This window comes from Onychostruthus taczanowskii, unplaced genomic scaffold, assembly GCF_017590055.1.
Source record: "Onychostruthus taczanowskii isolate IOZ18803 unplaced genomic scaffold, ASM1759005v1 scaffold32, whole genome shotgun sequence".
Classification (NCBI taxonomy): Eukaryota; Metazoa; Chordata; class Aves; order Passeriformes; family Passeridae; genus Onychostruthus; species Onychostruthus taczanowskii.
The window spans coordinates 340,093-360,919 of NW_024500572.1; the positions used below are offsets into that span (position 1 = coordinate 340,093).

At 47.5% G+C, this 20,827-nt stretch overlaps 1 protein-coding gene across 2 annotated transcripts in view; it reads right to left on the reverse strand.

Moving 5' to 3' along the window:
• The window catches only part of ADGRD1 (adhesion G protein-coupled receptor D1), a 110,927-nt gene that overhangs the window by 49,530 nt on the left and 40,570 nt on the right, over positions 1-20,827 (reverse strand). For both annotated transcript variants that reach the window (XM_041410225.1, XM_041410227.1), the window contains 2 exons: positions 6,360-6,433; positions 4,435-4,558 (listed from right to left, as the gene is read on the reverse strand). In XM_041410225.1, coding sequence (XP_041266159.1) covers positions 4,435-4,558; positions 6,360-6,433 — 198 coding nt within the window. The remainder of the gene's footprint in view (positions 1-4,434; positions 4,559-6,359; positions 6,434-20,827) is intronic.

Genomic DNA, 20,827 nt, shown 5'->3' on the forward strand with positions numbered 1-20,827 from the left:
GGGACCCAAGCTTCAAACCCTATTTTTCTGTGGGAGAAAATGACTCCTCTTTAAAAGGATTTTTGAACCCTGGGTCCCCAGGTGTCCGCCATCCTTCAGCTGAAGTGACATTTACGTGGCAGATGGTACAAATAGCCTGGCATGCTTTGTAGTTGCTGGATCACTACAAAAACAAATCTGCCAGATGGCTGGCATGCTCCTTGGCAGGAGCAGAGGGCCCCACTGACTGATGGGGGCAAAGCTGCCCAAAATGCAGCAACAGCATCTGAATGTTCTCTGAAGCCCTTCGGAGCTGCAGCTCCATGCTGGGCTGGGTTCTGCTGTCGAGGAAGGAGCACTCCTGATCCTGTCTGTGTGTGCCAAGGGGCTGCTCTGCCTCTCCTGCCACTGTCCTGTCCCTGTCCCTGCTGCCAGCAGCCCCAGCACAGAGCTGGGACCCCCAGGCCCAGGGGAGGGCTCGTGTCCCACCCAGCAGGACCACAGGAAAGCCTCCTCGCCCTGCTCTCCTCCAGAAGGAACAAACACATCACAGCAATGGGTTCTTGTTTGCTTTCTCCCACCCTGGTGCAGCAGAGGCTCCCTTCCAGTCCGTGCTGGCTGCAGTGGGTGCAGGACAGCCTGGAACACTGCTCTGTGGGTCTGGGAGGGAGGGCAGGAGCTCCCACGGTGCAGCTGCAGCAAGGATCTCTTTGCTAGAGGGACTGCTTCCCCCCGCCTCGGGCTCCCCATCAGGAGAAGCCTGATCAGAGCAAGCCCTTGATGCCTGCCCAGCTCCTCTGAGTGCCCCAGGCCAGGCTGTGCTGGAAGATGGGACTGAACAATCCTCAGTCCCACTGACCTGGTCAGGGCTGTCCAAGAGCTCCCTGCAGTCTCCAGCTTCTGACTGCCTGCTGACCTTGATTACACCCCTGACACAAAGGCAATCAAGGGCTGAACATGTTCCTTCAGGAACATTCTGCTCATCTGCACTCCCATTTTACCTCCAATCAGCTTATTTATTTGGTTAAACCAGTTGATGGTCACTAATCTCCAAAATTCAAAATAAATGTTGTCATTCTCAAGTGAGGACCAACAAGATAAACGAATCTCAGCAAGCAGGAACTGGGGCCAGGCTGACAGAGACAGCAGCAGTGATAAAACACAAACAATTTCAGCAAGGCCTGTGGTCCAGCTCCTCAGCAGGGCATCAGGCCAGTGCCAGGCCGACATCTGAGCACCACATGGCTGTGAGCTTCTCCAAGACGGTTATTTCAATCCTGGAATAAACTTGTTACAACTAATCCCCCACACCTCTGAAGGCACTGAACTGAGCTCATCAGCAGCATTGTTTGTGTCCTGCTTTCACAATCACCTTGGCTGCAGTGCCTTAAAGCTCCTGCTGAAACCCATGTAAAATCTGGAGCGCTGTGCAGCCACATTTGCAACCCCAGCTCAGTGCTAACTAATTCACAGCGTTCCAAGTTCTCCCCATCCTGGTGCAGAGCCCACAGACATCAGAGTGAAGGTTCATTTGGTCACGTTTAAGTTAATATCCCAGAATTTCAAATTTTCCTTTGTGACTAGTCTCTTTCAATTTCTTTCTCTGAATATCAGAATAAAAATGATTTTTCATCTCAGCAAATTTCAGCCTTTGGAGATTACCTCCAGCTGGCATACAGCAGAACAGCGGCTGAATTAATCTAACCTGTTTTGAGTGAAGATCAAGAAGAAGAATGGAGAACTCCCAGCTTGTTCTCCAGAACTTTCTGGCATTTCTGTGCTCCCTAGAAATTACAGCACCTGGCAGTCTGTGCCAAATGTCTGACAGTTCATCAGCATCCCTCATCTCAGCATTTCAAGCGTTCTAGAGGCAGCACCAGGACATGCAAGACACCCTCCAGTTTTGTTCCTGTGAGTGTCTCACTGGAGCAAAATGGGATCCAGGTGGGGCACTGCAATTCCTCCCCAGGCATAAATGAATAATAACACAGTTCTGCAGTGCTGAGGAATATTGAGAATACAGCAGGGCACTGATGGACACAAGAAACACAGAATGTGTTTGTGGGGAGATCTGCTGGTGTTGTGAAGGTGGAGAGAGGCTGGGGCAGGGGCAGGGCTGCCAGGACTGGATCCTGCTGCATTCTGCAGCTGGAAAAAAACACATTTAACCACGGGAAGGAACAAAGAGAGGGACTTCAGCAAGATTGCTGTGCGAATTCAGCATAACTCAGGAGAAAGCCACCATCCCTGAGAGAGTTAGCAGCCAAGCTGAGCCCTCTGGCAGGAGCAGTGCCCACCCAGCTGCCCGGGTGGCAGGGCAGGGTCACTGGTGGCCAGAGCTGGGTCAGAGACACCTTGGCTGTGCCTGGACCCCCTGAGCATCCCGTGCACTCCAGCTGGGGACAGCAAACTCTAAAGGACTGCAAACTCACGTTAATGGGAAGCTTATGCCCTTTATTTTGGTTTGTTTTTGAGCAGAAGGAAAATCAATGTGAAGAGGAGCTGAGGGACTCGGAGCTCTCACCACACTGAGCTGCCCCTAGAGCTCCTGGGTTTCCCCACAAGGGCTCTCCCTGAAGCTGCTGCACATGTACTGAGGTATATTGCCACTCTTTATCACTGTCAGGATCCCTTTTTGAGATTTTTAAATTGTTTTCTGTGCACCTGCCTGCCTTTCTGCAAGGCTGGCAGAACTGTGCAGCCCTGGTTTTACTGCAGGAGGGGCTGTGAAGGGGCCCCTGCCTCTTGCTGCTCCCCTGAGAGCTGCACCCATCTGTACCTGGGGAGAAAGGAAATGCCACTTTCCACAGAAGGGAAGTGTAAACACCCAGAGAATTCCCATGGAAAATTAATTCCCTTTTTTTTTTTTTTGAACCAAAATACAGCTTTTGATGAAAAATTCTACAGTTTTCAGTCAGTTCATTTCCAATAACTTATTTCCATTTTTTTTAATGAAAAGCAGAGCCTTTTGGGTAAGAATCTAATTTTTTTTTCCAGAATCTAGAGAAAAATAAACATTCTGTCAAAAACAGACATTAAAAAAAAAAAAAAATTTGATCCATTTCAATCTGTTTGGCCACAGATGTATTATAGCTGTGTAAACAGAACTGTTCAAACATGGGCAGTTGCATACTCCCACCCTCTTTTACTTGCTTCATATTATCTGTGCACTTCATTTATGACAAGAGGATCAAAACACACAAAAGTTCAAGATCAGATAAAACATCTCTGCAGCAGTGTCTTAGAGCACTGGCAGCCTGGTGTTCCAAGGGGTGATTTAAACGGGCCCTTTGAACCTTGGCTCATGAATTTCTGAACACGGTGAACAAACACAAGTATGTGCTCAAAATCCACGGCATTTTAACATTTGCTTAAGAGGGTTCCAAGGACACCTGAGAGAAGTTTCCAATTGTCACGTTGGTTCAGCAGGCTTTACTTAGCAAATGCTTTGGGAATTTGAGCTGGCACAGCTCAAAGCCAGGGGTTCTGTCTTTGCCTGACTCTTCATGCAATTACACAATCATGATAACAATTCTTTCCAACAGTTAAAAAAATTAGCACCACAAGAAAATCCTAAATGGTCCATTTGAAGGAAATGTCTTGGACAAAGGTTTGGGATGAGATTTTCCTTTTATCATAGAGGGGAAAACAAAGCTGTGGAAAAACATTCTGCACAAGGTCTGGTGGATGTAAATGCACCAGACCAAAAATTTAAGGAGAGAGAAGCTATTGAAAATGGAGCTGTTAAAGGCCTGTGAGGAACTGGAAGGTCCATTCACAGCCAGCCTTTCCTAGTTATGTGTTTCAGATCTCTTAAGGAAAACTCTATTCCAAAGAATTCTATATGAAATATCTTTGATCTCTAATTACTAATATGGCATAATACTAAAACTTTATTGCAGCATCCCATTAATCATCACAATCCTAAATCTGTTTAGTTGAAAGCTGGGCCTTTCAGAACTATTCCCCAGTGGGGAACCAACCAATCTTCCAGTGACATTTAATTGGTGGCTGTCCTGTTTAATCCTGGCTAATTCCCTGAATGCTGCTCTTTAAAACAGGGTTAATAATAGCACATTTCTCCCAAGATACTTCTGTCTGACAAGATGGGGGGTCTTGAGGCAAAGCTGCATTTTATTATCAGCCTGAAGAGTTCCTAGAAAAATTGTACTTGGAAACCAGATGGGATCATTAGGTGCTTCACAAGTAATAAAGATAATAATGGCTAGATAAGAACCGGATGACCTGAGGTAGCCAACTCCCCTTCAAGTGCTCAGACTGACACAAAGGGCTGGGGTATTAATTAAGCTCTCTGGATAACACAACAGAAGCAAGAAATAAATCCAAGCTGGGCAGAGGTGAGCCCAGTTTCAGTCACTTACATGACGTGAGGAGGTAACCGATGCATTTATGCTTCATTTGTAACAGACAGATTTACTGCTGTGCTCGTCTCACCTTCAGGGGCACCACTTGCATCAGGATGGCGAAGTTGGTGAGGTGGTTGCAGAGGCACACGGAGTGGTTGAGGTCCCCACTGTCCCTCACACAGCCCTCGCTGGACCAAACGCCCGTTCCATTGCTGCGAGGCACAAAAAGCAAACGTCATCGCGGCCAGAATGCACTGCTGGGGGCAGAGCCACAGGCACTGTGCTACCAGGGACGAAAAGCCTGGAAGCCATCCCAGGCTGGAGACCCCACAAACACTGTGAGTGCCCTCAGGTCCATCGTGGAACAGTTAATATTCACCAGGACAAGGCACAGACAGACCCCTCCATGAACATCTCTAGAGAGTTATTCCCAGTTTTATAATCAATGAATGACAGCTACATTTACATTACATCTTGCATCTCATTTATGGCATTTCACCCAGATTTTTGTATTCTGAGAACTGCAGTACCAGACAAGTCAATAATCTTGCAAAATCCCCCAAATCAGCATGTGTTCTGTGCTGCCTGACCCTCACCCAGTGTCACAGCCACCCTGCCACAGCAAGTCAGGCAGAGTGAGCACAACCTCCAGAGGCCCATCCCTGTCCCTTCTGTCACCTCACCCCAAGGGGCAGCTCCTGCTCCACTCTGGGATGGCTGGGCAGGACGTGGGGGCTGCTCTCAGCATCCTCATGCACTTTGCTCTTTTTTTGAGCAGTGATCCTGATGAGTTTGCTTTTCCTGGGAGCCAGGACAAGCCAGAATTCCCTGTGGCACACAGGTCACCCACCCCTGCTCTGACAGGAACTATTTCTTTCTTCTATTTTCTGAGTCCTGCGGCCTGGCTGAGTGATCTGTACTCAGTGCTTGTTTCAGAGACAGGAATTGCCTCATACCTCTGCCCTTCAGGACCTCCTTGAGCTCTCAGAGAGACTCTGCCGTAGGTCAGAGCCCAAATTAGCTGCGGTGCCCTGGGGAATAAACCCATCCTGGCACGGTGGAGCTCCTCTGAAGGACAGATTTCATACTGGAGTCTGCAGCCTCACAAAGCCTCCAGGGCCCCAGCGGAGAGCATACAGGAACAATGCCCCAGCCATATTCATTTGCTTCATAAAACCTGCTTCTAATTGACCCTAATTTGTGAGTAACCATAACAACGAGGAACTGCCAACAGCTGGGGCAGCTCAACACAGGTGAAAGAAAACTTCAGTGAAACAATTACTGTGACCTTCCCAAGTGCATGGTGTTCAGCAGGGATCACAGCATCCCACACCATTGCTACATCAATTAGGCTTACACTGTTACAGCTCAAAACCTGTTAATCCCCGTGAAATTAAAAATTCACTATTTGTATTCTTTCTCAATGAATTCACTAAGAGCAGCGTATTTCAAAAGAAAAAAATTTAATGTATTCAGTGCTAAAAAAAAATATAAAAAGCTACTGCTTTTCCATAGATCTTATTTTCTGAGTGAAATTTGAGGTGATATTTATTTCCCTTTAATTCTACTTTGCATTCAAGATGGATCATTGCATTATGTTTATCCATTCCATGCACTGGCCAAAATTCACAGCTCTGAAATACAGATTTCACACGCTGCTATGGCACAGAGCCAGTGAAAACAAAGGCTGTGCTGGAGCTTTGCCACCTTGGAACATCCGAGCACCTGCCCAAGTGGGCACACTCACGAAACAAGACAGGCACAATTTGTAAGTCTGCAACTCTGATTTCAAAATGTTTTCAGCTCCCAATTACCACCCAGCCCAGGGTCTGGGAATGCCAGGTCTCCTACCTATGGTAAGAAGAAACAATCACATTGTGGTTTTATAAACCAGTGGTTCCATTTCTTCAACCATTTCCATGAATGAAAGCAAAAAGAACATAGAAAGTACACGGCATCACAAAGTGTAATCTAATAAAACCAAATTAAAGAATTTGGAATTATGCAACGTACCTATAGTCCAGAAATGCACAGTAAAGATGAACTCTGTTACTTTTATTTAGTGCTTGGCTGTACTGGCTGGGAGTCTGCAAGAAAAAATAGAAACCCTGAAGGAATGTTTAAAAAGGACTAAATCCCACTATTCAGCTGCTTCACGTTCTCATTGCTACAATAATTTCAAGAGACTGATTGTAGATCAACACACCAGAACTGGCAGCAAAATTGTTCAGCCCTCACATCTTCAACACAAGCTCCAAACATGCAAGGATGGTATTCAGTCTTAATTTTACACACTGGGATTAAACTTCTGCTGCTCTGAGTGAGAAATCTGTGCCTCCTTTAGGCAAACAGCAAACCAGGATCACTATTGTACATAAGCACAAATACATGTGTTAATTTTTGCAGGACTGGGACATCATTCTTCAGTGCATACTTGGCTTCTTTGGGTTTTGTTCATCATTTGTTCTCACTGGGTAGTAAAAGTGTCACATTTTACGATTAATAACTCTGAAAGATGTGCATTACAATGACCAACTCCCAGACATTTTCTTTCCACAACAGCAATTATTTTAAAACATCCATTCCAACTGAAAGAGCCATGCTGTAATTCAAGATTTTATTTTAGCACACCTCAGCATTATAATGACATCATTTCTATCTTCCATAAACAGGTTTAGCAAGTAACTCAATCTCCTATATTCCAGAAGCTTTGAGATCCCATTCTCCACTCCGTTACATGAGCTTGATGACAAAATTATTCAAATTATATTGGAGTGAAGTAATAGTTTGTTACAGACAAAATATGCAACCTAGAGGATTTCCAGTGTTTGTTCAACCCTTTCTAATACATAAATCCCTAAGGTCCACATCATGTGAGCCCTGCCTTATGGCAATTTTTTAATTACAAGAGTCTTCAACATAAAAAATACACTGATGGATTAACAGATCTCAGATTGTTGCAACACAATTCTGCTGTCAAGACCAAAGATAATCAAGTTCTGCTTTCCTTGTTTTAGGGAATGAAGAAACAAATCCCCACCACCTCATCCTGCTGAAACTCAACCAAGTACAAGAAGTTCCTGATGCAATTTTCCTTCTCCCCTCCCACTGCCCAGCCAGCAGTGTCAGGCACAAGGTAGCACAGTTCCCCCTGGCTGGAGATAACCAGGAATTTCTGCCAGCCAGGGCTTCCAGGGCTGCTCCCGAGTGCCACACACCTCAGGCAGCTATGCTGCAGATAAGGACATCCATGCTCAGCCCACACTCTGCACAAGGTAAACAGAATTTCCTTATCTGCCCGAGGACATCCCTGGCCAGGGTTTGCAGTTCCCTGCCTGACCCTTTCCCCAGCCTTTGCCACAGGACGGGGCTGCAGGTCAGGTGCTGTGTGAGAGGGGACTGTCACTGTCACCCCAGGACTGTCACTGTCACCCCCAGGACTGTCACTGTCCCTCCTGGACTGTCACCCCAGGACTGTCACTGTCCCTGCAAGACTGTCACCCCAGGACTGTCACCCCAGCACTATCACTGTCCCTCCAGCACTGTCCCTCCAGGACTGTCAGTGTCCCTGCAGGACTGTCACCCCAGGACTGTCACTGTCCCTGCAAGACTGTCACCCCAGGACTGTCACCCCAGCACTATCACTGTCCCTCCAGCACTGTCCCTCCAGGACTGTCAGTGTCACCCCAGCCCTGTCACTGCCCTTCCCTCTGGCCTGGGACCCCTGGAGCCCTTTTCCCCAGGGAGCAGAGGCAGCACTGACCGCTCCTTGTCCCGGCTGGGAAGGGAGAGTGGGGCAGGTTCCTGTCCCTCACCTCCCTGTGCAGCCCAGCCTCTGCCACTGCCCTGCCTGCAGCTGTGCTGGCAGAGCTCACACTGCTGCCACATTCCAGCTGTGCCAGCTGTGCTGAGTGAGGTGACATCCCTCATCTCCACAGCTTTCCTGAAGGGAGCACGGGAGAGAATCTACAGCTGCCTTGTCTTGCAAATGATGTCACTTCTGTGACAGACAGTGGCCAAAAACCATAGAAAGGGAGAGAGGGAAAGATCTGCTGCAGCAACAGCAAAGATGGAACAATGCCATTTGTGATTTTTGAGATTTCTCTGGATAAATCTGGATTCTAATACTCTAAATGGAAAGGGCACCCAGGGTCAGGCTGGAAGAAGACATGGTACTGCAGTCGTGCATCTTTTACACAAATAAACCCCAGATGTATGTTTCACCCTCAGTTAAATTTCTCTGGCAAGGAACGAGTCCTTGGTTTTGTCCATCTTCACTCTAAACACAGATGTCACCCATTAGACAAAGAACCACACCAAGTGAGGCCATACAGGCTCTGACCTGTCCAGAGCTGTGTATGTACTCAGATGGAGAAAGAATAAGTAAATAATAATAATGAAAAATAGATAAATAGATTAAAGAATGGCAAAGAAGGGTCTATCCTAATTTGCCTTCTTATTTCTCTTAAAGAATCTGTCCCATGTTTTATCACCCATTATATAATCTCCACAAGGCTTTCCAGTGCCATTTATGATAACTGCATAAAACACTCATCTTCTGAGACTTCACTCAAGTTCTGCAGCAGAGCTGTCATTAGGACAGAGAGCCCCCAACACGTAAGAAAGTGGCTGCAGAGGAATAAACTCCCTCTGATCTTCAACAGCTCTACTTCAAAGTACTCTCTAATCTATGAAAAAGGAACTGACTGTACCTCAATATTGCACTTTTAAAGTTAAACTATGTGTGACAGCTTATATGTGACTTGGATCCTGTAGAACTGAGGATATTGATTTAATGACATTGATAACAGAAAGCTTAAAATACAAGTAGGCCTTTACACTAAAAGATTAAGTCACTTGAGTGTTTATTAAAAGCCTGTGAAAGGACAGTTTATGAAGCTTTCAGGGGAGGGAAAGTAGCAGCACACTGAGTAATCCAGGATCTGTACATGCGCTCTCCCTAATCCAAATCCTTCAAATCACTCCTTCTGCATGGAGAGGGCCACATGCAGCCTCTCCAAAAACCAACTGCATGGAAAGAGGGGAGCAACCTCTTGGCACCAAAGCAGGGCAGAGTGAGTGCCTGGCTGGACCCAGATCTGAGGGTCTTTCCAGCCTGAGCGAGCCTGTGCTAGGGTGCCTGCGCTGTGCACTGCCACCAGAGCCAGCACTGCCGCCAGAGCCAGCACTGCCACCAGAGCCAGCACTGCCACCAGAGCCAGCACTGCCGCCAGAGCCAGCACAGAGCCAGCACAGAGCCAGCACTGCCGCCAGAGCCAGCACAGAGCCAGAACCAGCCCTGCCAGAGCCAGCACTGCTGCCAGAGCCAGCACAGCCCCGGGCACAGAGGCTGCCAGGGACCAGCGATGGGCGACGGCAGCCAGCACAAGCCATGGGGAGCGAGAGGGGGCCAGAAAAGGGCTGTGGGCTGAAAGGGCTGCTGCAAACCTTCAGGAAAACCCGCTGCAGGAAATGTCAGGAACACGACTGCAGAAGAAAAGCAGGCAGCCAGCTGCTGCTGGGAAGGCTTGCCAAGGAAGGGAGGCACGCAGAGGGTGGGGTGAACCTGTATGAGGTTAGCTTGTCCCTCCTCCCCTCCCCTGGATTTAAAAATCAATGTTCAGGCACACAGCAGAGGCCCCAGGAGTGGAGGGTGTGCACCCCCGTTCTGCAGTGTGAAAAGGAGGAACCTTTGGGGCAGGGCTGTCACTGACCTCCACTCAGCAGCTCCAAGCCTAAGGTGCTGGGCTTCCTCTCACCCAAAGCAGGTGACAATTTACCCCGTTCACTTACATTTGGAGCCTACTTGCCCGTTTCCTCAATTATGTGCGTACGGTTCAAAACAAATTTTGATTCTGGTTTATGGATTAAAGACTGAAATGATGCATCTAATTTAAGGATTTCCTGTCCCCCCTGTGACATCCTGACTGTTAGTATGACCTATTCAGGTTCACATGGTTTATTGACTTTCCTTTCCATCTATTTCTCCTAATTACCTAGAAGATTAAAACTTTAGGGTACATTCATCTACTCAGTTACCTGGAAAAAGACAGACAGAAAGAATAATCACCCCTGCCTGTGGTGGCTATATTGGCTGTTTTCTTCCAAGCTGTGAGAAAACTGCATTGCAACAGATTTGGGGCTTAGATCAGCCAACTATTTTAATTTAGAGTCCATTTGACTGATTCACCCTAAGATGTAACTAGCATATGTAATGAAAAAAAAATTGCAAATTGCACAAAAAGGAATTTAGGTTATGAATAGGGAATTAGAGTGTGTTATGGATAAAAGCCAGAGTTTCAGTTGTTTCATTGTTGTGAACAGAGCTGTGCCAACACACACTTTCTGAAGCAATGAACACAGCACTCTGCAACAGGAAAGTTTGCTGAGTGTATTTCCTAACGGGACAATCATACAGTTAAAAAAACTGCATGAAATCACGAAGGGTGGGAAGCTGTGACAGACTGCAATATAAAATTAAAAACCAGTGAAATACCAGAGGTTATAAAGTCATCTGAAATCGGAGAAGGTTGCCACAGGGATTGGGTTTGATTATTCCTTTGCCTGAGGATAAAAATAGTTGACGTATCAATTTCCTGCAAAAATAGTGTTAATCAAATATTTCACCAATATCCTTCCCCAGTTCTCAGAGTTGTCTATTTAACAGCTGCTGTTCTGGGCAAGCAGTGTGAGAACAAAAAAGCAATGAAGAGACCCATGAGCACCAGACTGAAAAATATCTTGGCTGCTGTACCAGATATCATTTCTATAAGAGAGAGGAGAAAGGAGGAGGGAATGGATGAGGGAATTTTCCTGGTGCTTTCTTTTTTAATTATGGCAGACAGCAAAAAAATTTGCTGCTTTTAAATACGTAGAACATCTGAGGATCTTGCTATTTTTCTGCTACCAAGTCCACATCCTTTTGAATAAAAATTAGATTCTCTTAACAGGATCCCATCCTTTTTACAGCACTGAACAAGGGGCTTCATGCATTGGCTGCCAAGCCAACATCTGAGCTTGCAGATGTCAGTGAGGGCTGTCAGGGCCTGGCCTCTGGCACACCCTCACTTATGATCTGTCCCTTGGTGCTTCAGCTGGTCCCTTTGGTCCATCTCGGGTCCCCTTTGGTCCATCTCGGGTCCCCTTTGGTCCATCTCGGGTCCCCTTTGGTCCATCTCGGGTCCCCTTTGGTCCATCTCGGGTCCCCTTTGGTCCATCTCAGGTGCCCTTTGGTCCATCTCAGGTGCCCTTTGGTCCATCTCAGGTCCCCTGCCTGCAGCACAGGCAGGCTCCATGGCACTGCTAAAGAGCAACAGCTCTGCTCTTGGGTTTGGGAGCCAGCTCTCTCCAAACTGCTCAAGGAGAGCTGCAATTTTGGCACCAGAAACTGTCTGCAACCCTTGAGTTAAAATCACAAACTCCCCAAACACACATGCAGCTCCAGGTGGCTTTTCTTTAATTTTGCAGCTACAGAATTCCCACCCCAGCAGAGAAGTTCCACTCATGAAACCCTGAGCACAGCATCAGGCTCAGAGCTGAGGCTGAGCTCCAGGGCTCCCGAGCACAAAGCTGACCATTTATCCTCGGGGGCTCTGCTCCCACACCTTGCTCCAAGATCTCACATATCTGACAGTGCATTTCCCCTTTTCCCTGCTCTCTGGCTGGGTGCTGTGTCTGTGGGTGAGCGCTGGGCAGTGGAGAGGGGCTGCAAGCCAAAACCCTTCCAGTCTGGGAGCCAGAGCTGTTTAAGATGCAGCACTGCAGTGTAAACCCATGCCAAACACCCACTGACTGCAGTCTGGATTAATAACACTCACAATATTGTTGTAAATCATGGTAATAAAGGAGAGCACAGAAAGGTTAAGAAATAGCTCCAGAAAGAAGCAGGTTCATTGTCATTAGAGATGCATGGAGCTGCCTTGCATGGGAGATGTGCACAAACAGAAACTGCAGGATAAGGACCTTTGAAATTAAATTTGGTGAGCAACTGGGTTACATCAGTAAATATTTGATGTTTAAAAAATTTAAATGCCAGTCAGGGAGAAGCAGAACTCAGCATGGCAGCCTTTCCTTGTGTAAGCACCAATGGACACAGAACTGAACTGATGATCTGTATGAAAAGCTGCCTTAATGCTTAAGTGAAAACATTTTTCATCTTCCTTAAAGCACAGCTCTATTCCAAAGAATGAAGAGGTGAAAATATTAATATTGTCTCTCAAGAAATAGTCTCATTTACATAATTAGCAACATAGCAGTCAGAGAGTTTTGCTATGTCCTTACAGCTAAACAGTTATATCCATATGTAAGAGAAAAAATTACATTTACAGAGCCATCTAAACCTGTATGGAGGGATGGAGAGAGGCCAGAGCTGAGCCAGTGACACTGAGGCAGCCTTGCCTCCGTGTTTTAGCAAGTCAGTCCAAATGGGAGAGCAGGGGAGCACCAGGCTCCTTCCTGGGTGTTATCACCAGAATTGTCTGAGCAGAGCCAGAGCCATCAAAGCTGGGACCCTCCCCAGGGCCTTGGCTGGCCCAGGGCACAGCTCCAGCCAGACACTGCTCTCCGGGGTAATGGACTCAGTCTGGCTCCAAAGAGATCTCATTTAATCCAGGTAATTACAAATGCAAGCTATTCCACCCAAGGTGCCCATGTTGAGGCAGTTACTCACTGCCTGAAAGGCTTTATTCTGACTAAGGCAATGCACAGCCCTGCAGAGCAGCTCTTCTGCTTTTGCCTGTGTCCACTCAGCTCAGAGCTCCAGAACATCTCACTGCACAGAAGAAACCCGGTGTGATTGGCAGGGCTCAAAAAGAGTTTTTCAGACTGGCAAATAAATAAAAGAAGAAAATCTCTTTTTTTTCAATGGCAGATCCACCTGGATTTCAGTGTCAGCCCTAAACACACTCCCGTGGGCCCTTCTCCCATACCCAAGAGCTCATTTCTGTCTTTTATGCTCTGATCTCTTCTAGGACATCTGAGTTAAATGGGCCAGGCTGGAAGTAGTCCTGGAGCATGGATGAAGCAAAGCTGAAGGTCCCAAAGCCCCTTGGTCCAGCCTGGCTCATCAGGAGGTGACTTTGTGAGGCATTTCTGGCATTTCTGGCACAGCCTGGCTGTGCTGCTCACTGGCCTGGCCAGGGCTGGCTGCTTTGTGCTGCTCCTGCACTCCCAGGCTCCCTAAAACACTATTTTCAGGGCAGGTAAAGCAAAGCCCACCACTTCCAAAGCTGTCTGTGCCACCCATCCTCCAGCCTGGCCAAGCTCTGCTCACACACACTGCTAGAAGCTTGCAGGGATTTTTGGATAAATAAATCAAACATCATTTCAGCTTTTCCCCACCTGCCTTACAAGCAGAATAATGCAATAGATTTTGTGATAATGCTGATACAAATCCATGATAACTTTCCAAAGCTGTGTAATGAAATAGATGATGGTGTCTTTTAAGGTTCTTTGTTTTCTTTTCTGTGCCTTTTTCTGCTACTCTGCATTATTATATAAAAATGTGTTGCTTTTCTAAAACAGAAGCAGACGTGCCTCCTATGCACCCTTTCTTAATCTACTCTATTTTTTTAACTCATGTGAAAGTATTCCCAAAGGAAAACAACTGGTCTGACTGATGCAGAAAAAGCTATTTATAAAAGGACACGTTCTCTAATCCAACAGAAGCACAATGAAAGAAGCAAATGGATCTTCTCTCCCCCCATTCACCTGTAGTGTTTTGACAAAGGCAGAAATGTTTCCCCTTGCCATGCAGCTCTGCAGGCCCAGCAGAGAGCTCTGGGACAGGAAACATCACCGAGGCAATGGCAGCAGCTGTGACAGGGCCCAGAAGGCAGGCAGAAACCAGAACCCCTCAAAGGGATGCACACAGGAGAATCAGTTTTAAAAATACTTTTCCTATTAGGCAGTATTTCCACAATTCTTAGCTTCCAAAACAGCGCCTGGACTTTTCCTCCTGATGGCTTTTTATCATTCTTTTAAGAAGAGGAACATTTGCATCAGACAGGAACCATCCAGGACAGTCAGCGCTTCAGCTGTGGTTCCCAGTCCCGCTGACACTGAGGCAGAGAATCCCAGGGAGAAGGAAGAAGCTGGGGCAGCTCAGCCCAGCTGGACACTGCTGGCACTGCCCCGAGCCACAGCAGCCAGGCTGGGCAGGCACCCAGGTCCAGCCACACTCACCTGGATTTCTGGTAACCAGGTGGAACTGAAACCCCACAGAACAGAGCTTTGCTGCCTGCAAGTAACATGCTCCAGCTTAAATAACAAGCCAGAAGTTGTGCTGAATTCCAAAGCAAAGCTTAAGAACCCAGCAGCAATGGCAAGTCTCACCGGCCCTCATTGCTTTCAGTTGTACACAGTTCTTTGCCAAGCCAGAAATGAAATCTGAGTTAGCAAACATCTGTTTCCTGCAAGAGTGAAAGTCATAATTAAGAAGAATCAATCCATATTCACTCATATTTATTATGGAGAAGGCTTCAGAGACCTTTTAGGCAATTTTTCACGCAACAGGCTCATCGTAGTTATCCTGAGATATGCTTCCAAGTGAAGAAACAGTACGTGTGACCTTTTCTAAACATACCTTTAAAAAGCACAAAGATGCCCTAATTTTCCTCCACAAAGACTGAAGAGAATCTGAGCCCTTTGCTTTGAAGAGCACAAGGACTTTGACAGCCTGGAGCAGTGAAACATTAAAATTTCACTTACTCTGCATGATAATAGGAGTTTGTCCTCATCCATCTGCAGACTCATTCCCTTCCATACAGAGCACCATGTTTGAAAGGGAGTTTTGGGACATGATTTAATGAAAGCTTTAGGAGGAGTTTAATAGTTCACGTCAGACACAGAGTACCAGGCTTAACAGCAAAAATATTTACCACTCAGTAGTTTGTTGTGGATATGTTTTTTTAGGACTGGATTTATATGTTAGCATTTTCCATTCTCATTAAACCCCGGCGGTGCGAGTGTTGCCTCTGGAAGGCAGTGCCTCACATTCTTTGTGGATTCTGTGTGGCAGCCTTTGTTCTATATTGACCCTTTCAGCCCCTGCATCCCTTGGCTAGCTGCTGATCCATTTATCCTTCCCCTGCCCGGATAATCTCCCGGGAGCGGGTGGGACCGGGGTCAGAGGAAGACGGAGTGTAAGTAATGACAGAGCACAATAAACATTCCGGAGCGGTGCCACAGCCCCCGATAAAGCCTTGCAGGACAGCCAGCACTCAGTCCTTCCACCATGAGACTGCTGCAACCAGACTGGAAAACATCACAAAATTGAACGCTTGCTTAAGGACAAGATATTCAGGCCCCTAGGTGAGATAAGGGAATGTTTATTTGGTGTGACCAAGAAGTCACTTGGATTCAGGACATTTGGGTTTACTCCCCAATTCGCTTTTCCCATGTGACTTGCACAGGTTCTTTCCCGTCTCATCTCCCATCCACTGTCCCTGACTGAGGGGGTGATGGGGTAAAGGATGCTCTGGGCCGGCTGGGACAGAGGGAGCCCAGCCCCAGCAGCTCCAGGAGCCTCCCAGGAGCAGCCAAGGGGCCCGGAGAACCAAGGGGGCTTTCCTGAGCCCCCTGCCCTGAGAACCAAGGGGGCTTTACCCAGCCCCCTGCCCTGAGAACCAAGGGGCTTTACCCAGCCCCCTGCCCTGAGAACCAAGGGGGCTTTACCCAGCCCCCTGCCCTGAGAACCCAGGGGGCTTTACCCGAGCCCCTTGCCCGGAGAACCAAGGGGCTTTACCCAGCCCCCTGCCCTGAGAAGCAAGGGGGCTTTCCTAAGCCCATTGCCCAGATCCAGGGGCTTTACGCAGCCCCCTGACCTTAGAACCAAGGGGGCTTTCCTAAGCCCATTGCCCAGATCCAGGGGCTTTACGCAGCCCCCTGACCTTAGAACCAAGGGGGCTTTCCTAAGCCCATTGCCCAGATCCAGGGGCTTTACCCAGCCCCCTGCCCGGACCCAGGGGTTGTCCCCTGTCCCCTGCCCGGCTCCAGGGGCTGTCCTCAGCCCCCTGCCCGGCTCTGGGGACACACACACCCTCCACTGCTTCACCTGCTCTAGCAAACAGAGTGAAAACGAGCCGAAGCCAGACAGTCACCCCACAAACCAGCACGTTTCCCTCACTTTAATAAGTTCCAGCTGCTGCCCTAAGCACAGTCAATAAATAAAGAGAAGGGGGACAAGAACGGGGCTGACTTGTGCAGACACAGCCCAGCTGGGGCTGGACCTCATCCCCATCTAGAGATAAAAACTCCTCATAATGCCCCAAGAGCTGCGAGGAGATGTAACACACCCTCTTGTAAGACTATTGCTTCGACCTTAGCACCTCATTAAGATATTACACTCTCCTGACCAGATCTTTCAATGGTTTCCATTACTGGGGTTTTTAAAATTTCTTTTTTTCTTTTCGTTGTGGGAAAAAAAAACCTCTCTTGAGAATATTTAAATTTTTTTCCTCCAATTTGAATCTTTTCTCCCATTCCTGCACATTTGCCAAACATGAGTTTTCTTTTAGTCTGTTGCATGAATGGGGATGAAACTCACACAACTATTTCGTGTCATTTTTCATTCACAGGAAGCATCAGGGTGCCAGAACTATCTGATGTGTGCATCAACCACATCCAACAAATTGAGAACCAGCCTGGAATTAGGCCTGGAGCATTAACTCCAGCTACGAAGTTGAGCAATATGAGACTAAGCCGTGGAGCTGATTTTTCAGATGAGAAAATGGGAGTCAGTGAAGCTCTGTGCACATCCCCAGACAGAGCAGGGACAGAGATGTGGCTGTTGACACAGCAGCAGCAGGAAAACAGCCAGGCTGCTCCCCCTGCAGCACCCAGCCCCATCCCCAGCCCCATTCCCATCCCTATCCCATCCCCAGCCCCATTCCCATCCCCCCCTCGGGCACAAGGCACAGTGCTCTGCTGGGAGCAGGGTTACCCAAAGCACCACTGTCCCTTTTTAGGAGCACGGTGCCTCCCAGCCTGGCAGCACCTCCTCCAGTGCCATCTGAGTGCGAGCCCGGCGTGTTTTATGCTACATAGATTGAAGAGGTTTTTCTTTTGCTAATCATGTTATTTTTGGAAACATTCTTGCTAGTGTTCATGGGAATATTTCCAATGGGATAACACTTCCAATTAAGACCTCTTTATAAATAATAAGTGGCTGACAGCCCAGAAAATAAATGTATTTTTTTACTAAAGAGATGATGGCTAACCTGTCACAGAGTGATACAAATCCAAATAAGTTAAGAGATTCCTTCCAACCATGAGTTACAACTTAAGAACCTTTTTAGCAGCCTCATAACCAAAAGTGGCACGTGCTGTGCATCTCTCTACCCTGTGCTCATATCATCCCCTGCTCACCCAGAGCAACACAAAAGGTGGTTCATTAAAAAATGCCAGGTCATTTCTTACAGACATCACAGGCTCTTGCACAAACCCTTGCGGTAAGTAATTCAAAACCAAGGATTTCTAAATTTGAAGAAAGGGGCAAAGCAGCCTTCCCCAGAGAAGTGTTTGGATTCTCTGCAGCACACAAATCACAGGGGCACCAAGGCAACCCCTGGGAGTTTCTCCCTTTCTCCTGGCACCCTGGCCTGCCCTGCACACAGGAGGCTCTGCTGCAGCCAAGCACCCAGGCACCCCCACAAACTCAAACTCACCTGCTGGGGATCACATCCCCGTGGGGCACAGCCCAGAATGTGCCCACAAATTAATCACGGGTTCCAAGCTCTAGAGTGAAACTGCCCTGAGCATCAACACAAAGAAAAGAAATAGAACTTAAAGGCAATCTTCTGGTTTATGGGCAGCCTCTCATTATGGTCTCCTCATGCTGCACAGAAGCAAAGCAGCAGAGCCTGGGGAGAGGGACAGAGAGGAGAGCACAGCCCTTCCCTGCTCTGGGGCTCAGCCGTGCCCACGAGGAGCCTCCCACCTGACTCAGAGTGCAGAGAGAATTTCAGGGAATGAAAGAAAATTAAACCTTCAAAAGGAGCAAAATCCTGTCTGAAATATTGCTTACCCACAGCATTATCCCTGATGCCTCTTCACACCGTGCTGTCCTCCCCTCTGGTGCTACCCAGTAGATGCTGGGTTTATTTTTATTTTATTTTTACCCACAGCATTATCACAGCATTATTATGCCTCTTCACACCCTGCTGTCCTCCCCTCTGGTGCTACCCAGTAGATGCTGGGTTTATTTTTATTTTATTTTGAGTGGGATGCACCCAGTGCACACAGTGCAGGCAACCAGCAGCTCAGGGAATCCTCTGAGCCCTTCCACCAGGACTTCAGCAGCACAGTCAGGTCTCTCATTTCTTTTTTATACACTAATGCTTCGTTTTTGCTTATTTCCCACCAGCAAAATATTGATCCAACCCAGCTTCTTCTGGAGATTTGTTCCTACTTCTCTTGCCATGGTTTGCCTTGCCAAAATCCCCTTGTTCTTGCCATATTCAACCTCCAGAGAGCAGGAAGAGCAACAAAACCCAAAGGCCACACCTGAAGAGGTGTCAGGCTGTTCCAGGGATGTGTTACCTCCAATGTCTCTTACCTAGAAAAGCTGCTATTGACAATTTGCTCACTAAGGCAGCTCATTATGACTTCTGTCATCATCTTTAATCTCTTTATGTCTCACTGGAGCCACAAGGAGCTCCAGGGTGGGTTCTGCAGGGCCTGAGAGTGAGCTGTAAATAAACCCTGTGTCTGCATGTCCAGCTGAACCTGCCTAAGAGCTTCATTACAGAACTCATGGCTTGATCCCAAACCCACTCAAGGCAGCTAGGCTTTCCCTGGGTTTAAAGGAGTTTTGGACCACTGTCTCAATTACAGAGCCAGCAAAATTCCTTATTAACGCCCTCAAGAGACTTCAGACTCCCCTAGATTTCATTACTGGAAGGGGCTGCCAGCTGAAGGGCTTTTCACACCAGAATCCTTTTCAGCACAGAGGCGGGGTCCTCCACAAAGCCACATTTTGGGTTTTCCCCAGGTCACACCATTTCCCAGTGTCTGGCTGTGGGCTGGCCCAGGCACAGACGAGCCTGATGCTCACAGATGTGAAGCCCTGCGTTCCAAGGAGCAGCTGGAAGGGAGAGCTGAGAGGGGCAGAGGCTGTGCAGGCTCTGGTGCTGAGCCCCCCTCCTGGGCTGCCTGGCCATGAACCCGTGTCTCCACTGGAGCAGGAGCAGGGCCAGGCTCTCTGCTGGGCGTGCAGGGGCTCAGCTCGGTGCAGAGGCCTGCAATGCTCTCCAGCAAACTGCAAATTCCTCCTCCCAGAAAAGCAGACTGTGCATTTGGGAGCGGGGTACAGCTCATGGTAGTGACCCAGCTACACTGAAATAGTGTTCCCCAAGTTACAGAAGTGGATTATGCCAGGTCCAGAAATGGGGTTTAGATACCAAAGGCTTGGTCAGTGTAAAATGATCTTTTCACTTTGCCTTTGTGATCACAAGCACTCACTTTATACAGCTGCAGTTCACAAACACAGTGATCAAGGGAACCACAAAAGCCCTAACTGAGGGACCATGAGGCAGTAAAAGCATGGGGTAAATAGATGAAAATAAGCTTCTTGTGCAAATAGATTCATCTTAATAGTCACCCTTACAGAAAGCAGATTTACACATTCAGGACTGCTGTTATGAACAAAAGCAATTTACACTTTAATTCAGCAACACCCTTAAAAAACTGCAGTTAAACGAATGAAAACAAGAGAATTCTGACAGAGGAACATCTGTATCAATCAGATAACATCGGGGTTAGAGCAAAAGCAAAGAGCCTGTGAGGAGTTACATGCTCAGCTGGAAAGAGATGAAGCACCTGAAGTGCCCCCAGAGCAGCAGAGTTTGTGGTTTTGTGTCACAGGCAGTTCCTGAGAGCTGCTGGGACAAAGATCTCTGATGGCTCAGCCTGCTCCTGTTTGGAACTGGAGCAGCTATCACAGGAAAGGGAAAAAAAGGAAGAGTGGCAGAAAGATGAACTCTACCAAAACCAGATAATTTCCAGTCTTTCTACTTATTTTAGCTTTAGAAAGCTCAGAAAATAGGGGCACGCCTCCCAAACTGCATGGTTTGCTTAGAGCACAGCTGGCTCTTGGCACACAGCTGCACTTTTCCCTTTTCCCCTTTCCCAGCTCCTGGGAGGGCATGGGATTCACCCCAGAGCCTGCTCAGCCCCAGCCAGAAATGCCACATGAAAAGCTCCTTCCACAGCCTTGAACTGCAGTTCAAACACAAAGCCAGCTCTTGCACTGCGTTGTTAGCTAGCAATATCTTCTTCTGAATTTCATGAAAATACAGGAACTGTTTGGTTCAGAGTTTGAGCAAAGGTTTACATTGTTTTCATTTTTATTAATTTCATTCCAATTTCCTGTGCTCTTGCAGTGTCAGGACGAAGAAAGTGCCTTATTCCACAAAACCTTCAGGGGTTTCTGGAAGAAATTGCTTTAAACTTTACCCTTATAATTCAACTTGCTGGCCAAATCT